General features: G+C 45.9%; 1 protein-coding gene and 1 pseudogene across 9 annotated transcripts in view; one reads left to right on the forward strand and one right to left on the reverse strand.

The window, feature by feature from the left end:
* The window catches only part of SYT17 (synaptotagmin 17), a 77,677-nt gene that overhangs the window by 37,840 nt on the left and 22,603 nt on the right, over positions 1-17,234 (forward strand). For all 9 annotated transcript variants that reach the window (XM_073899446.1, XM_073899448.1, XM_025855649.2 and 6 more), the window contains 2 exons: positions 7,848-7,968; positions 10,109-10,264. In XM_073899446.1, coding sequence (XP_073755547.1) covers positions 7,848-7,968; positions 10,109-10,264 — 277 coding nt within the window. The remainder of the gene's footprint in view (positions 1-7,847; positions 7,969-10,108; positions 10,265-17,234) is intronic.
* Positions 13,500-13,933, reverse strand: LOC112811531 (small ribosomal subunit protein eS25 pseudogene; annotated as a pseudogene).

A 17,234-nucleotide genomic window follows, 5' to 3' on the forward strand; every position in this document is an offset into this window, starting at 1 on the left:
GTTTTTTTTTTAATTTTTTTTATTGTTATGTTAATCACCATATATTACATCATTAGTTTTTGATGCAGTGTTCCATGATTCATTGTTTGTTCATAACACCCAGTGCACCATGCAAAACGTGCCCTCCTCAATACCCATCACCAGGCTAACCCATCCCCCCACCCCCCTACCCTCTAGAACCCTCAGTTTGTTTTTCAGAGTCCATCATCTCTCATGGTTCGTCTCCCCCTCTGACATACTCCCCTTTTCTTCCTCTCCTGTTATCTTCTTCTTTTTCTTTTTTCTTAAAATATGTTGCGTTATTTGTTTCAGAAGTACAGATCTGTGATTCAACAGTCTTGCACAATTCACAGCGCTCACCGTAGCACATACCCTCCCCAATGTCTATCACCCAGCCACCCCATCCCTCCCACCCCCAACCACTCCAGTAACACTCAGTTTGTTTCCTGAGATTAAGAATTCCTCATATCAGTGAGGTCATGTGATACATGTCTTTCTCTGATTGACTTATTTCACTCAGCATAACACCCTCCAGTTCCATCCACGTCGTTGCAAATGGCAAGATCTCATTCCTTTTGATGGCTGCATAATATTCCATTGTGTATATATACCACATCTTCTTTATCCATTCATCTGTCGATTGCCCTCAGATTATTTAGAGCGGCAGCTTTTGATGGCTGAGTGGATGTTGTTGTTCAGATGTGTCACACATTCTGGCCGAGTTGAGTGAGAACCCTCCACTTTTCTCCTGGCCTGGGTTAGGATACGATCTTGAGATCCTAAGCCCTGAACTGTCATCGTAAGTCATTCAAGATAACTGCGGTGGTTTAATTTCTCCATAGTGATGACTTCACTGTTACTTCTGAATATCAATTATTAAATTCTTGCCAAAAAATGTATTTCTCTTTCTTTATTTGAAATGGAGGTGGGGGCATCCAGAGCACACACCTGTTCTGCCTAAGGGTGAAGCCAGCATTGTCTTCCCCACTTTAAAAAAACAAACAAAGCAACTTGTATGAAAACCAAGACTACAAATGAGTGAGTGTGATGTTATTTGTAAGGAGAATCTCACCAATTTATTGTAGAAATCCAAATGATTAACCATCTTTGCCTGCTTTATTATTAATAGGAAGTTACTTGGGACTTTATGTTAGGAAATCAAGAACTTCAGGACCAGAACAGCAAAGGGTAATGGGACTGTGGTGCAGCGTTCTCTCATTCTGTTCCATCTGCATGGAGTGTCCTTCCCTGAAATATTTGCTGGACAAAATCCTACTTATCTTTTTTCTTTCCTAGTTTTATTGGGATATAGTTGACATATAACATTATGTAAGTTTAAGGTATACAATGTCATGATTTCATACACATATATGTTTTGAAGTGATTGCCATGATACGGTTAGTTAATACATCCTGCTTATCTTTATTTTTTTTAAAGATTTTATCTATTTATGAGAGAGAGAGCGTGAGAGGGGGGAGGGTCAGAGGGAGAAGCAGACTCCCCGCTGAGCAGGGAGACCAATATGGGACTTGATCCAGGGACTCCAGGATCATGGCCTGAGCTGAAGGCAGTCACTTAACCAACTGAGCCACCTAGGCTCCCCACATCCTATTTATCTTTTTTTTTTTTTCAAAGATTTTATTTATTTGAGCGAGAGAGAATGAGAGATAGAGAGCACGAGAGGGAAAAGGGTCAGAGGGAGAAGCAGACTCCCCGCTGAGCAGGGAGCCCGATGTGGGACTCGATCCCGGGACTCCAGGATCATGACCTGAGCCGAAGGCAGTCGCTTAACCAACTGAGCTACCCAGGCACCCCCTACTTATCTTTAAAGACTTAACTCAAATGCCTCCTCCGTGAAGCCTTCCCTGACCATGTCCTTCCCAAGCATGTGCTTCAGTATGTCTTGCACTAGGTCCAGGTTTACGTGTCTCATTAATACTGAGGACCCATAATTTGCTTTAATTGAGGTGAAATTCACATCACATCAATCTAACTATGTTAAAGTGTACAGTTCTGCGGCATTTAGTACATTCTCAATGGAACCATCTCCTTTCCAGAATATTTTTATCACTCCAAGGGAGACCCTCTGCCTACCAAGCAGTCACTCCCCATATCCGCCCTCCGGCCCCCAGCCCCACTCCTACCAGATCCTGGCAACCATTCATCTGCTTTCTGTCTTTAGAGATTGACATGTTCTGGATATCTCAGAAATGGAATCATACCATATATGATTTTGTCTCTGGCTTCTTTCATCTACTCTAATGTTAACAAGGTTTAGCTACACAATACTGTAGCATGTTCAGTACGTCATTTCTTTTTGTAACATTCCATTGTACGGATATGCTACATTGTGTTTGTCCATTCACCCTTGGGTGGATATTTGGCCCATTTATTTGGCCTATTTCCACCTTCCCGCTGTTGTGAACAGTGCAACTGTGAACATTCATGTACAAGTTTTTCTGTTCTCTTGGGAGAATAGAAATACCACGGAGAGGAATTGCTGGGTCATATGGTAACTCTAGTTTTAAACTTTTGGGAAACAGCCATCAGACCACGGAGCACAGCGGCCACGCCATTTTCCATCCCCACCAACTGGGCACAGGCTTCCAGTTTCTCCATGCCTGCACCAAACACCTGTTATTTTCTGTTTGTTGTTGTTGTTTTTATAGCCAACCTAGTAAGTGTGAGGCCACTGGAATTTTGATTTTTTTTTTAATATATTTTCCCTGCTCCCCACCAAGAGACTGAATTGGTGGTGGTATGGTGCTTTCATTACCAACAACATGGTATAAGAGTTAAAGCAGGCTGCCCTTGCTTCCTGTCCTTACTCAGAATGTGATCCCTTGGCTTCTCTGAGTCTGAATTCTTTCATCTGTAAAATGGGAACCTCTAGAGCTGTTGAGGGGAAGAAATAAGATTCAGCCTTAGCCTGCCAGAGTCAGTGCCTGGCCTAGGGAGATTTCGCAATAAAAGTTTGCCATAATTATTATGATCGTGATGTCCTGGTGCCTAGGACTGAGTAACTGTAGAATAAATGTTTGTTAAATAAACCAACGAACCCTTGGATATTGCTCAGTTAGCCCTCTTTTTTATTTCTACCAACTCTTCCCTGAGTTCCAGACAGCTGTCTTGCAAATTGATCACTCCCAAGGCGAGGCAGCAGGAAAGAATGGCTGGATCAATGGGACTGCTTCCCTTGGAAAAATACATCATGAAAAGCTTGATAGGCTTGTCTTGGGGAGGTGGGGGTGGGGCTGGAGAGAGCCTCAGCTTGTATCCTTCAAAGGAAAGGAGGAAGAAAAGAGCTCCCCCCCCCCCACTTTTTTTTGAGATGAAAAACAATCTTCTTAGAGGAAAATAGGGGATGACACCAGGCAGATGTCTTGCTGAAGGTTGGTCAGTGGCCCCCTGGGGAGGAAAAAAGCAGCCCTCTCCACTCTGGAAAGGGCTTGAGGGCTCCCTTAGGCAACCAGAGCCCGGTAGCTGGCCTCACTCCCTTTTTACCATCTCCTGTAAGGCTGGGGGTGGGCACATTCCCACAGGTCAGCCCCTTGGTTAGTTTTCTCTAGCTCCCATGGACCCTTTCAGAACCCACATTTTAGTACACTCCAGCCGCACTGGACTTCACTGTGTTCCTGGATTTCTCCCTCTTCCCACGCCCAGGCTCATGTGTCCCCCTCCCCTCCTCACTTCCTTCAGGCCTTCCTCAAACCTCACCTCAGGGAGGCCTTGCCTGACCAACACGGGTGACATGGCGACCCCCAGGTGCGCCTTATCAGTCACCATCCTGTTACCCTAAGTTTTTGTGCTTGCCTTTTTAATATTTTCTAAAATATGTTTTAAATGTTTAAAATGTTTTTAAAGGAAATATTTCTGACCTAAAATAACCCCTAGGTACCCATCTCCCAGATTGGACAAGTGCTAATAATATTCTGCCCTATTTGCTTACTTTGGATCTCCCCCTTTTAATCAACTTTATTAAGGTGTAATTTGCATACAATAAATTTGATTTTTGGCAAATGCACCCATGTCACCACCACCATAATCAAGATACAGAATATTTCCCTCATCCCAGAAAGGCCCCTCATCCCCCTGCCCTGCTGGATTTTTCTCCCTAGTCCTCAGTATTATCTGAAATCACCTCATTTGTGTCTCTTTAATTTGTCTACTCTCTGCCTCCCCCAGCAGAGTGTATGTTCCATGAAGGCAGGGGCTATTTGCTCCCCAGTCCTTGCACATTGTGGCCCACAGTCACTCTGTCAAGGTCATGATACTGTATTTATTATTCTTGTGCGCACATCGTGACGCACAGAGAGATACATCGGTGGGGAAAGTTCCTGGAAATGGAAATACTGAGTCAATGAATATTTACTTTTTTTGCTATTGTAAAAGAGATATCTATCCCCCTTTCTGTCTTCTATCTCTTGTGTCTCAATCAGCGCTGTTGGCATTTTGGGCTGGATCATCCTTTGTTCTGGGGATTGAGGGGCTGTCTTGTGCATTGCAGGATGTTGAACGGCATCCCTGGCCTTTACCCACTAGATCCCAGTAGCATCCCCCACCTCAGTTGTGATAATCTGGAATGTCTTTAGATGGTGGTGGTGGTGGCAGCAAAATTATCCCCATTTGAGAACCACTGGTCTATGTCTTTAGGCTAATTTCCTGCCATGTTGTTTTGTTCCTCATTTGGGTCCATCTCTAAATGAACCACCCTCGATGACACTCGATTTGCCGAATCCATTTTTCACCAAGTCAGCAGACTGAATTACAAGTTAGGATCCCTACCTGTAAAGCTGTATCATGAGATGAGCAGCTGGTTAGTTGTAGAAGCAGGGAAGGCTTCACGCTAAGTCCACAAGGATACGAAGGAGCCAGCAGCATTCTCAGTATTTCTTATCTCAGGATAAATATGTCTGCAGGGTAAGGCTCTGAGGATATAACATCTTCCAAGCCTTCAAGAACAAGGGGGAAACCCTAGCAACTGTGTAGAGGGGCTCTGAACTTCCTCGATTGCTCAGGACACTGAGTTGACTATTCCTGTCTTGAAAAACCTGCAAGCTCAAATGTAGAGCAGTGAAGAATAGATGAGGACCTAATGAAATGAAGGAGGCAGGTCCCATCCAGGGGGATGCTGCGCTGTGGCCAGATGTTGCCAGGTGGGAATGTGGGCCCAGCCTTGCCAAAACTTCTCGTTTTTCAAGAAAGGCAGGGAATCCAGATTTTGTTTGAAAGTGTGAAATATCTTGATTCTTGAATTTTATAATAATTATCAAGTAATTATGTTTAAACTTGATGTGGGCCAAATAAAACACATCTAGGGGCTGATAGTTTGCTACCTCTGAGTTAATTGAGATTAACTCACTCAGTACAGAAATCTTTTGGTTTGACTGGGATCCAGTCAACACATGTTTATTGAGTATCTACTGTGTGCCAAGCTATGTTCTAGAGCTGCCACTTGACATAAATTTGCTGGAATGACTGATAATGAAAAGGATGGATAGAGATTATGGGTGGGTGAGTGGGTGAATGGATGGATGGATGGATAGATGGGTGGGTGGATGGATGGTTAAAGGAAGGATGGGGGATGGATGGATGATGGATAGATGGATGGAAAAAGAAAGGATAAATGAATGGATGGATGGTAGATGGGTGGATGGAGATTGAATAGCTGGTGGACGATTAGATGGGTAGATAACATAGATCAATCTGATCTTCTAGAGATATATAGTAAAATATTATAGAAAAATAATATGTCTGGGAATTACTTCAGAGTGATATGGGGAGTTGAATGAGGGTATAGGTAAATCAAGATTGGCTGTGAGATGATAATTATTGAATCTGAGTGAGTTTCTTTGTACTTTTTTTTAAGATTTTATTTATTTATTTTGACAGAGAGGGAACACAAGCAGGGGAAGTGGGAGAGAGAAGCAGGGTTCCCGCGGAGCAGGGAGCCCGATCCAAGGCTCGATCCCAGAACTCCGGGATCGTGACCGGAGCCGAAAATGACTGAGCCACCCAGGCACCCCTCTTTGTACTTTTCTGCCTTCTTTTGAATATGATTGGAAATTTTCCATACTGAAAATATTTGTTTTAATGTCCTTATCATTTAGAGGGACACTCTGAAGGATAGCCAGGTAAAATGACATCATGTCTGGGATGTGGTTTAAAATACTCAGCTAAAATTTTTTGCAAATCAGTGTGTAGATGTGCTGTGGCCTGAATGTTTGTGTCTCCCCGAAGTCCACATGTTGGAATCCTAACGTCCAGTGTGATGGTGTTGCAGGATAGAGCCTTTGGGCGGTGATTAGGTCATGAAGGTGGAGCCCCCATGAGTGGTGTCAGTGCCTTATGTGTGAGGCCCCACAATACTCCCTAGTCCCTTCCACCAAGTGAAGACAGAACAAGAAGTCTGTGACCCAGAAGACAGCCCTCACCCAGTCATGCTGGCACCCAGCCTCCAGAACTGTGAGAAAGAAATTTCTGTTGTTTATAAGCCGCCCAGTCTGTGGTATTTTTGTTATACAAACCAAGACAAGTACAGACTAAGACATGATGAAGCAGCCTTTAGCAAAAGAAGTATTCTGATAATTGTTGCCATTGGGTGGTGGGTATATGGAGATTCGTTATACTGGCCTGTGTAATTTGTATATGGTTGCAGGTTTTTACAATAAATTTTAAAAAGGGGCGCCTGGGTGGCTCAGTGGTTAAGCATCTGCCTTCGGCTCAGGTCATGATCCCGGGGTCCTAGGATCGAGCCCCGCATCAGGCTCCCTGCTCTGCGGGGAGCCTGCTTCTCCCTCTCCCACTCCCCCTGCTTGTGTTCCCTCTCTCGCTGTGTCTCTCTCGTCAAATAAATAAATAAAATCTTAAAAAAAGAAAAAGGGACAGAGAAGTGGGGGCCTCCTGTTTTCTAGGTACTTTTGGAAGTGTGGAAGGAATCATGCTCTGGGTGAATTTCCCACCAGTGTGGTAGTGTTGATACCCAGGGAATGGGTATTTTTTAATAAGGGATGTCACAGGCTGAGTGTTGGCACGGTGAGACTAGAAGCATGGGCTCCGTTGTGAACTGCAGGTTGAGAACAGGTTTCTCAGCCACATTGTTGCTCTGCAGGGTATTCTGCCTCCCAGTTTTCCTCCTTCCAGTTACCTTGCAGGGAGGCAGAAGAGCATAGTGGTCAGATTATCTGGAATCAGCCTCTCTGGGTCCAAAAGCTAGTGCTACCACTTTCTGGCTGTGTGGCCTTGGACATGTCATTTCCCTGTTTGATCCTCCGTTTCATCCATTAAATAAGAGTAATACTAACATCTTCCAGATTCATTATGAATATTGAACTAGTTATTACATACAAAGTGTGAACACAGAACTTGACATGTAGCATTTATGTGTTATCATTATTGATGTTTTGTTGTTAGTATGTTGTTGCTGCTATTATGCATTCTAAGAGCAGAAAGAACTTTTTTTTTAAAGATTTTATTTATCCATTTGAGACAGAGAGAGAGCACGAGCAGGGGCAGGGGCAGAGGGAGCAGGAGAGAATCTGGAGCAGACTCTCTGCTGACCACAGAGCCTGACATGGGGCTCGATCTCACGACCCTGAGATCATGACCTGAGCTGAAATCCAGAGCTGGACGCTTAACCGACTGAGCCACCCAGGCGCCCCTAGGACTTTCTGAGATAAATGGAATAATTGGGGGCAGAGGCTAAAAGAAGTCGAAGAGGCACCCGTTGTTGACTGATCCGCCCACAAAAGCCCATTTGTGAGCTGCTGGGGTCAGTTTGCTTCATGGTAGGTACAAACAGGACTGCAAGAAAAAAGCAACTTCCCGACCATTTCTTTTCCCTGCAGAATGAAGTAGAGCTGGGGGAGCTGCTTCTGTCACTGAATTATCTCCCAAGTGCTGGGAGACTGAATGTTGATGTCATTCGAGCCAAGCAACTTCTTCAGACAGATGTGAGCCAAGGTTCAGGTACAGTGCGACCCCCTCCCTCCCCCATTTCCTTAACGAGGCATCTCTGTTTGTTTGACCCAGGGCCAATTTTTTTTTTTCTGCATTCCGGATACTATTTTTTTTTTTTTAAGTAATCTGTTCCCCCAACATGGGGCTCGAGCTCTTTTTTTTAAATTTTATTTTATTATGTTATGTTAATCACCATATATTACATCATTAGTTTTTGGTGTAGTGTTCCATGATGCATTGTTTGCATATAACACCCAGTGCTCCACGCAGAACGTGTCCTCCTTAATACCCATCACCAGGCTAACCCATCCCCCTCCCCCCCTCCCCTCTAGAACCCCCAGTTTGTTTCCCAGAGTCCATAGTCTCTCATGGTTCGTCTCCCCCTCCAATTTACTCCCCTTCATTCTTCCCCTCCTGCTATCTTCTTCTTCTTCTTTCTTTTTTCGTAACATATATTGCATTATTTGTTTCAGAAGTACAGATCTGTGATTCAACAGTCTTGCACAATTCACAGCACTCACCATAGCACATACCCTCCCCAATGCCTATCACCCAGCCACCCCATCCCTCCCAGCCCCCCCCACTCAGCAACACTCCATTCCTTTCCTGAGATTAAGAATTCCTCATATCAGTGAGGTCATATGATACATGTCTTTCTCTGATTGACTTATTTCACTTAGCATATGCATTCCGGATACTATTAATAAAACCCCGCAAGGATAAACAAATAGCATTTAGAACTAGGATGTTAGATTCAAGAGGGAAATAAACGATCAGATGTCTCTTAGGATGAGGCAGGTAAATGATGGTATCTCAGTAACCCCGTTCGAATGGGGGATTTGACTGAGACCACGTGTGATAACTACTGACCTCTAGATCCTCTGTGCGCAGCAGCCCCCAAGGAAGTGACCCACCTTTCCAGATGCTGTACCTGCAATGGAGATGCCATGCTCCAGGTGGCGCTAGTGTGTACTGGCCCTGCAGTCCGAGCTGCCGGAGTCGGGGGCACGCCCTGAGGTTCCCCCCCCTTCCCCCCCGCCCCAGCTCATTTCAAGTGTACCTTGAATCTTTATAAATCCCAACTCTGAAAATACTGTTGTATTTAAAGTGTCTACTTTATAGCAAACCAATTCAGACATGACTTTTCATGAAATGGAACAGATCACATTCCATCTGTACGGAGCTTCTCCCATGACAGCAAAGGATATTATCATGAAAGTAGCTGGGGTCTCTGGGACCTCTTCAGCTCAGTGGAGAAACTTCTGTCTCCTCTAAGTACAGTAGCTAAAATAAATTACTTTTGCTAGAAAGTGACACCTGCGTTTAGAAGACAACTCACATTCTCAAAAACCACATTATAAAAATAGAAGTTTGGAAGGGGCCAGTGGAGGGAATGGTGTTAAGGCTGGAGAGTTTCAGACTCACCACGATGGGAGAGGCAGTATGATAAAATGATTAAAGGTTCTGGAGTCAAACTGCCTGGAGCCAGGTCCTCATTCTACTGCTTATAAATGATGTTGGCCTTGGGGAAGATACTTAACCTCCATAAGCTTCAGTTTCTTCATCTGAAAAATTGTGATAACAACAGTATCCATCTCATTGAGTTGTTTAAACAATATTAAATTAGATAATGTACATGAATTTGTAAACTGTAAAGCGATCTAAGAATGATAGTTATTAATCTGCCATCTCTGAGCTCCTGTGTATGGAGCTGTGGGATCACTGACATGATAAGGGATTCCTAGGGACAGAAAACCAGGACAGACTCTGGGTCTGGCTTTTCTTCCACTAGTCTGATCTTAAGCAGGCCATTTCCTATCTTGAGTCTTCAGTTTCTTCATCTGTAAAATGAACACAATGCCTGACACGTGGGAGGAGCTCAATAAATCTTGGATGGCTGGAGGAAGAGAGAAAGGGATGAACAGATAAGCAGCTAGATGGGAAAAAGGAGGGATGGATAATGGATGGATGGGAAAATGGATGAATGAAAGGAGAGGTATCCGCCTGGACTGATGGAAGGATTGATGGAAAAAAGAGAGATGAAAGGGTGGGTAGGTGGTTGGGTTATCAGATGGATGGGAAGTTGGATGGATGGATGGATTGAGTTTCATGAGCTCCAACATTCTATAATTTTGTGTCCAATTCTCAGACCCCTTTGTGAAAATCCAGCTGGTACATGGACTCAAGCTTGTGAAAACAAAGAAGACATCCTTCTTAAGAGGCACAATTGATCCTTTCTACAATGAATCCTTCAGCTTCAAAGTTCCCCAAGAAGAACTTGAAAATGCCAGCTTAGTGTTTACAGGTAGGTAGTGGTTCAGACCCTGATGAACTCCAGGCGAGGCATATTCCACTTACTGTCCTAAAGATAGGTGTCTAGAGATGGTAATATCTGGTATTCGGCTACCTGGGTTTGAATCCAACTGTTTGTGAAGTTGGTCAAGATTCGTAGAACTGTAAAGCATAATTATTACCACTGTAAACTTTGGAGCCAGATTTCCTAGCACTTCCCCATAATTGCTGAAGCCTTGGGCAAGTTACTTGGCCCCTCTGAGTCACAGTTTCTTCATGTCTAAAATGTGGGCAATCATAGTACCTGCTTCATAGGTTTATCAGATTCAGTGAGATTGTAAAATTAAGTAATATCTAGTCTAAAATAATAAGTGCTCACCCTGTTAGTTTTGTTGATACGGTTGATTCAAGTAGCTTGTAGTCTTACAGGAAAATGTAAGTAGTATGTCACCTAACTTGGAGAAGAGGATTTTAAAAGGCTTCCCAGAGGACATAGTGTTTAAGTAGAGGCTTCATGTGCTACTCTGGTTGAATTTAATATATTGTCTTCAGGGTGTATTAGTTATCTACTGCTGCATAACAAATATAGTGACTTAAAACAACAAACATTTATTAAGCTCATAGTTCGTGTGGGTCAAGAACCCAGACATAGCTTCGGTGTGTACTTCTGGCTGAGGTTCTCTGACAAGGCTGTAGTCAGGGTATTGGCTGGGCCTGCAGTCTTACTTAAGGCTCATCTGGGGGAGGATCTATTCCTCAAGCATACTCACATAGTTAGTGGTTGGCAGCTTTCAGTTTCTCACAATGGAGATGCATTGGATTGGAGGCTTCTGTTCCTTCCTGGATGTTGGCCAGTGACCTTCCTCTGTCTCTCACCACATGGGCTTCTCCATAGTGCAACTCACAACTTGGCAGATGGTTTCCATCAGAGTGGGCAGGTGAGCAAGATGGAAGCCAGAATGGCTTAGCCTGATGAGGGGTATTAAAGAGGGCATGTTCTGCATGGAGAAAAAAAAAAAAAAAAGATGGAAGCCAGAGTCTTATTGTAACCTAATCTTAGAAATGACATCCTCTTACTTTTGCCATATTCTGTTCATTAGAAGCAACCCAGTAGGTCCAGCTCACATTCCAGAATTATAGAAGGGCGTGAATACTGGGAGTTAGGGATCATTGGGAGCCATTTTAGAAGCAGGCTCCTACCATGTCGAGTTAATAGAAGTAATGGTTATTATTTCCTGTGTCCTGTTCCCAGCAGGGGCTTCAGCTTCATTTACTTTATTGCTCATATGCATCATAATTCACCCTGTCAAATCAGCATCATCCTCATCGGCTTACAGGGCTGGGGACTGAGGCTCAAAACCTGAGCAATCCACCCAGTCTCAGACTGGTAGAGTCAAGATTTAAGCTCTGGTCTTCCTAGCTGCAAAGATGAAGGGGTCTGCATTTCCCCAAACATGCAGGTAGGGCTGGCATGAGGAACTGACCTCACACTGAGGATTCGTGCTCCAGAGCAATAGGAAGCCTCATCTGTTTAGATCTAGTCTAAAATCCTTAGCTGCAGGTCTTCCAAAAAAGAAGGCCGTGGCTGAAAAAAAAATCCTTGCATGCAAGGCTTCCTCTGCACGTGCTTACTGCTTCTCATCACCAAGATTGCAGATGCTCTGTGCTCCAAGACTCCTCTGAGGCAGGTTGGTTCTGGGTTTTCTTAGGGCCTGTCACCCAGAGGGTCTGCATCCAATCAGGGCCTGCCTGCCCTAAGCAGGTATGACAGTCCTGTCTGTTGAAGCCTAGGATGGTTGCTGTCCATGGGTCCCACTGTCCCCAAGGTTTCAGGTTAAGCAGAAGACCGTGATTCCACTGAATCTTTAAATGCTATGGAGCAGGCAATGGGAACTCTGTTGAACCAAGATAAGATCCAAGCATGGAGTGTTGATTCCCAAGTCTCTACTGAGAATAAAGGACTTAATGTTGCACATTTAGATCAGGAGGGGACCCCAGGGGGGGCAGTGAGTGCCCAGAAGGAAAGCCCTGACACTTTTATATTTTACTTAAGATTTTAGGAAAAAAGTAGCACATGCTTTATATTTTACTTAAGATTTTAGGAAAAAAGTAGCACATGCTGGTCACAGTGAGTGATACAAGCAAAGGAGGAGTTTGGATGGAGAAGAGCAGAGGGGTTAAATGCACCGGCTGTGGAGCCAGGGCCTGGGTCTGGGCTTTGTGACCTTGAGCAAGATCTGTATGCTTAGCTTTTCTCATCTGTAAAATGGGTGTAATCGCACCAGGACGACTTGAAGGATTGTTATGTGGATCAGATGAGAACAAGACATAATCTTTGCTGAGCAACGTGCCTCGTGCACAGCAAGCACTCAGTAACCATGAACTATTATTAAAAAGCAATGTTGCTCTCTTCTTCATCCCCTTTCCAGTCCTTTCTCCTAGGGGTTGCCACCTATAACATCCTGGTATGCCTCATTTCACACTTTTTTCCTCATTCACACAAACATCATCCGCGTATAGAAGATTCAGCTCTTTTAGGAAGTTATTCATTCATTTCGCAAGTGGGTATGAAGCACTTTCTCTGGGCCAGACACTGTTTCCAGGTGCTGGGAATATAGCAGGAGACAAAACAGACAGCCCCTGCTCTTGGGGAGCTTGGCGGACCCTTCTGTGGACACCACCGTGAAACTGGCTTTTGTTTCGTTAACAACTGAATGTGTCCAGTCCCTCCAGGTCAAAGCAAATGTGGATGCACCCAGCTCTTTATTTTTAATAATTGCATTACGCATGGTGGGGAGCAGGGGAGGATGTGGGAAGGTGAGGGGTGTGTGACAGAAGCTTGAGGTGTTGCAGTGAGAACTCGGGAGCACCCTTCCCAGAAAAACACCCCGAAGGGCAGAAAACTTTGCCTTCTGTTCAGACGTTTTTTTCAACCCCTTGAGTCCCCTGTGTGAATCCCATCAGGCAAAAGCCTCAAACTGGAGTAGCACCCCTGCGCCCCGCCCCCATACGTCTCTCATTCAACCCGCCACTTCGGGTGGCCGTCATCAGCTGCACCCATCAGATAAGGCCCGTGCCCTCCATTTGTGGAACACCTGCTTCTCCTGTTTAAATATTGGGGTTTCATGCCCCCAGCTCAGGGGCGCCTCTCGTCAGGTTAAAGCCCATTGAAAATATTCTTTCTAGAGAAGGAAGGATCACAGGTCTTCCTGCCTTTTTTTTTTTTTAAATAAAGTTTTATGTTCCAAAATGCACAGTTGGTGGGATCTTGTTCATGCATCTTCACCACCAGCTCGGACATCTCCACCCTTGGTGTTTCTGGTATAAATTACTTGATCTCTGTGCTTTGAAACCAGTTTAATAAGACCTTTCCTAAGGAGCTCCCAAAGGGCTGCCCTGGCCAGGGAACCTCGAATCTTCAGTCTCTCAGAAACAACAGCTGGAGTTATAAGCTTATAGTTGGGAACTTCCTTAAAGAGTTTGTCATATGTCGCTTTGTCAAACAAGTGAGCTTGTCCCGAACTTTGCCTTTGGACCACTTCTTCTTTTTGGCCTTGCCCCCAGATTTGTTCACTGGGTCTTTGTCTTTCTTGGCCAACTTTCCGGCATCTTTCTTCTTCTTGTCATCCTTGGGCGGCATGGTGAGGCTGGGAGAGCAGCGTCGTCCACCCCGGCAGCCTCGCTAAGATGTCGGACAAAAAGCCTCCCTGCCTTCTTAAGTAAGGGATGCTCAACTCGGGCTACACTTCAGAATCAGCTGGAGCTTTCAGGTGCTACCAGGGGCGCCTGGGTGGCTCAGCCGGTTAAGCATCTGTCTTGGGCTCAGGTTGTGATCTTGGGGTGCTGGAATCGAGCCCCACATTGGGCTCCCTGCTCAGCGGGGAGCCTGCTTGTCCCTCTCCCTCTGTTTCTCCCCCTGCTCATGCTCTCTCATAGGTAAATAAAAATAAGTAAATAAGTAAAGTGCTACCAGTGGCCAGACCCCACCCCCCGAGACTCTGACCAAGCAGACTAAGCTGGGGACATCGGCTGTCTCTCTATCTGTGTATATGTATTTTTTAAAGCACCCCAGATATTTCTAATGCTGAGTCAGGGTTCGAAACCATAGCTGTGAGTGGAAATCCCGGCTGGGATGGCATTTTACCTGTAAAGGGCACTGACCATAGTGATAAAAGCAATGCAGGTTGTGCTGGTATCTATCTGGGTAAAGCTACAATTGTGCCAAATTCGGATCCATGATGTTCTACTTGCTTTATGTACCAGCCAGGGGAAAGAACTGTCACCTCCGCGCTAAGGATCTGAAACCTAGCCCATTAGCTTGTTTCCAAACACTTCATAACAAAAAAGTAAGGTTGAGCTGCACTAGGAGCATTCGTGGAGAATCCTGGTGAAAGCCTGTCATTAGCCGGCAGGCTGGGCTGGCTGAGCAGTTCCGTTCCTGTGTGGGATGAGGGTTTTTCTGCAGTTTTCAATCAGATGATTTCTGCAGCTGAAGTTTAAAAAAGGGGGGGAAATTGCTTTTCAACTCGTGAGAGAATGACGTGCAGCCCAGAGGCCTTCCGGGAAAGTGAAGTAGAATTAGCCACTGAGGTTAGTGGGCTATTCTTGGAAGTGGGGGGAGAAGAGAAAGAAAAAAAAGAAATAGAGCTTGATGAAGCCTTTGCAAAAAATCAAAAATAGAATTACTCTGTGATCCAGCAATTCCCCTTCTGGGTATATCCCCAAAAGAACAGAAAGCAGGCCTCGAACAGACATTCACGCGCCCATGCTCATAGCGGCGTTATTCCCAGTAGCAGAAAGGAGGAAGCAGCTCAGGTGTCCATCGAGAGCTGGATAAATGGATAGATAAAATGTGATCTGTCCATTCAGCGCACTGTTATTCAGCCTTCAAAGGAGGGAAGTGGTCACATGCTACAACATGGATGAAACTTGAAGACATTCTGTTAAGGGACATGAGCCAGATATGAAAGGGCAAATACTCTAGAATTCTACTTATATGAGCTATCTCCAGGAGACAGATTGATCGAGACAGAATGGAGAGTAGAGGCAGCCTCTGATGGCAGGGGCGGGAGGGGGTAGGGTCAGCTCCCTGGGGCTGGAGCTGACCAAGTGTCAGTCTCCACGGATTGAAACTTTCTTTGAGCACCTACTATGTGCTGTATATTCAATAGAGAGCCAGACATTCATGACCCACGTTCTCATGGCATTTAATTCTAGCGGGGGGACAGACGGATGTTAGTCAAAGGCTGCAACAATTACAACGTAATTGTGAATTGGTATAAGGGTTATGAAGGAGAAAAGCAGGGTACGTTGCAAATGCCCGTCCCTGTCTGGGGAGTGAGCAGGTGACAGTGAGCTGGGCGCAGAAGGTTGTAGGGAGTGAGGAGAGACCAGGCAGGCCTCCAGCCCAGAAGGGAAACTGAGGTCTGGGAGAGAAAATGAGGCCAACCTCATACTTCAGCCTGGGAGCTAATAGGTTGACAGCGGTCAGCATGGAAGCCACATGCTCAGGGCAGCTGCTGCAGGAATTGCCCTGGGCGGCGCACCTGGGTGGCTCAGTCGTTAAGCATCTGCCTTTGGCTCAGGTCATGATCCCAGGGTCCTGGGATCCAGCCCCGCATCGGGCTTCCTGCTCCAAGGGAAGCCTGCTTCTCCCTCTCCCACTCCCCCTGCTTGTGTTCCCTCTCTCACTGTCTCTTTCTGTCAAATAAATAAATAAAATCTTAAAAAAAAAAAAAAAAGGAATTGTCCTAGGCACAGGTTCAGAAGTGGGGGGTCCACCTGTGATACCCAGTGTCCAGGCAGCTGCAGAACATGCAAGAAGAGAAACCAGGGCAATGACCCACACTCCTAGCTTTTTCGCCAACCTTAGTTGTCTAGCTAGGACTGGAAAGTGCGGTGCCTCCATCCTTAACATCTCCTAGGGATGTGTTAAAATGCATATTCTGATTCAGTCAGCCTGGGCTGCAGCTTGGGATTCTGCCCTTCTAATGGCACCCAGGTGATGCCAACGCTGTGGGTCTGCAGACCGCACTCTGGGGAGCGAGTACACAGAAGACCCGGGAAGTGCATCTGGGTGAGCGCCAGTCCTTAGAAGGAATCAGACTCTAGCAGTGATCTCTCTCACCCAGCCTCTCACCCAGCCTGGGTTGGCAGCGTTTGCCCACACTGTTCTGCCTCCCTCTCCACCCCACTGTCTGCTTGGAGGCCACCCAGGCCCCTCTGTGAAGAGTGGAGTTCCAAGGCACCTGGTCTGCTTCCGTAATTGCTCGGCTTTCTGCAGCTCCAGCATCTAATTGGTTAATTGAATCTGCCGGCGGGATGAGGTGGGTGGGGAGGTGGGGCAGAGGAGGAGAGGGGGAGGTGGGGAGCAATGCTGTCACTGGCCTGCAGGGGAAGACCTCAGGGCTGAATGGGCACCAGAGGACATGCTGCGAAAGCGTTGGGGTTTGGGCAGCAGGACTGGAGAACCTGAGGGCTTCCAGCAGAGGAGGGAGGAGGAAGCCCGTCTGAGAGGGGCATAGCCATTTTGCGAGAGCCAGAAGCTCCCTTGAGACGGAGAGATGCTGTGGGTTTGTTCTGGGGCACAGATGTTCCCTAGCATCTGGCCTCAGCCCACCTCTGCCACACCTCCTCCCTGCGGCCTCCCCACAGCCTCTGTCTTCTCCCCCCACCCGACTTCTTGGGCACCGGGCCCAGCTCCACCTGCTAGAGAAACGGTTGCATGGCCACTCAGAGTACGGGTTGGGGTGAGATGCAGGTTTTGGTTCCAATAGCACCTCTACCACTCAGCAGGTGTATGTGACCTTGGGCAGATGACATCCCTTTCCTATAGCTCAATTTCCTCCTCTTCCAACCTTCCAGCCTCAGTACATCATATAAAAAGCTTTAGACAGTGCCTTGTACATAGTGCTCAATAAATATCACATGTGATGGTGATGGTGATGATGATGATGGTGATGATGGTGATGATGATGATGGTG

Source organism: Callorhinus ursinus, unplaced genomic scaffold (assembly GCF_003265705.2).
Source record: "Callorhinus ursinus isolate GAN/ISIS: 27379988/994484 unplaced genomic scaffold, GSC_fseal_2.0 scaffold13, whole genome shotgun sequence".
Lineage (NCBI taxonomy): Eukaryota > Metazoa > Chordata > Mammalia > Carnivora > Otariidae > Callorhinus > Callorhinus ursinus.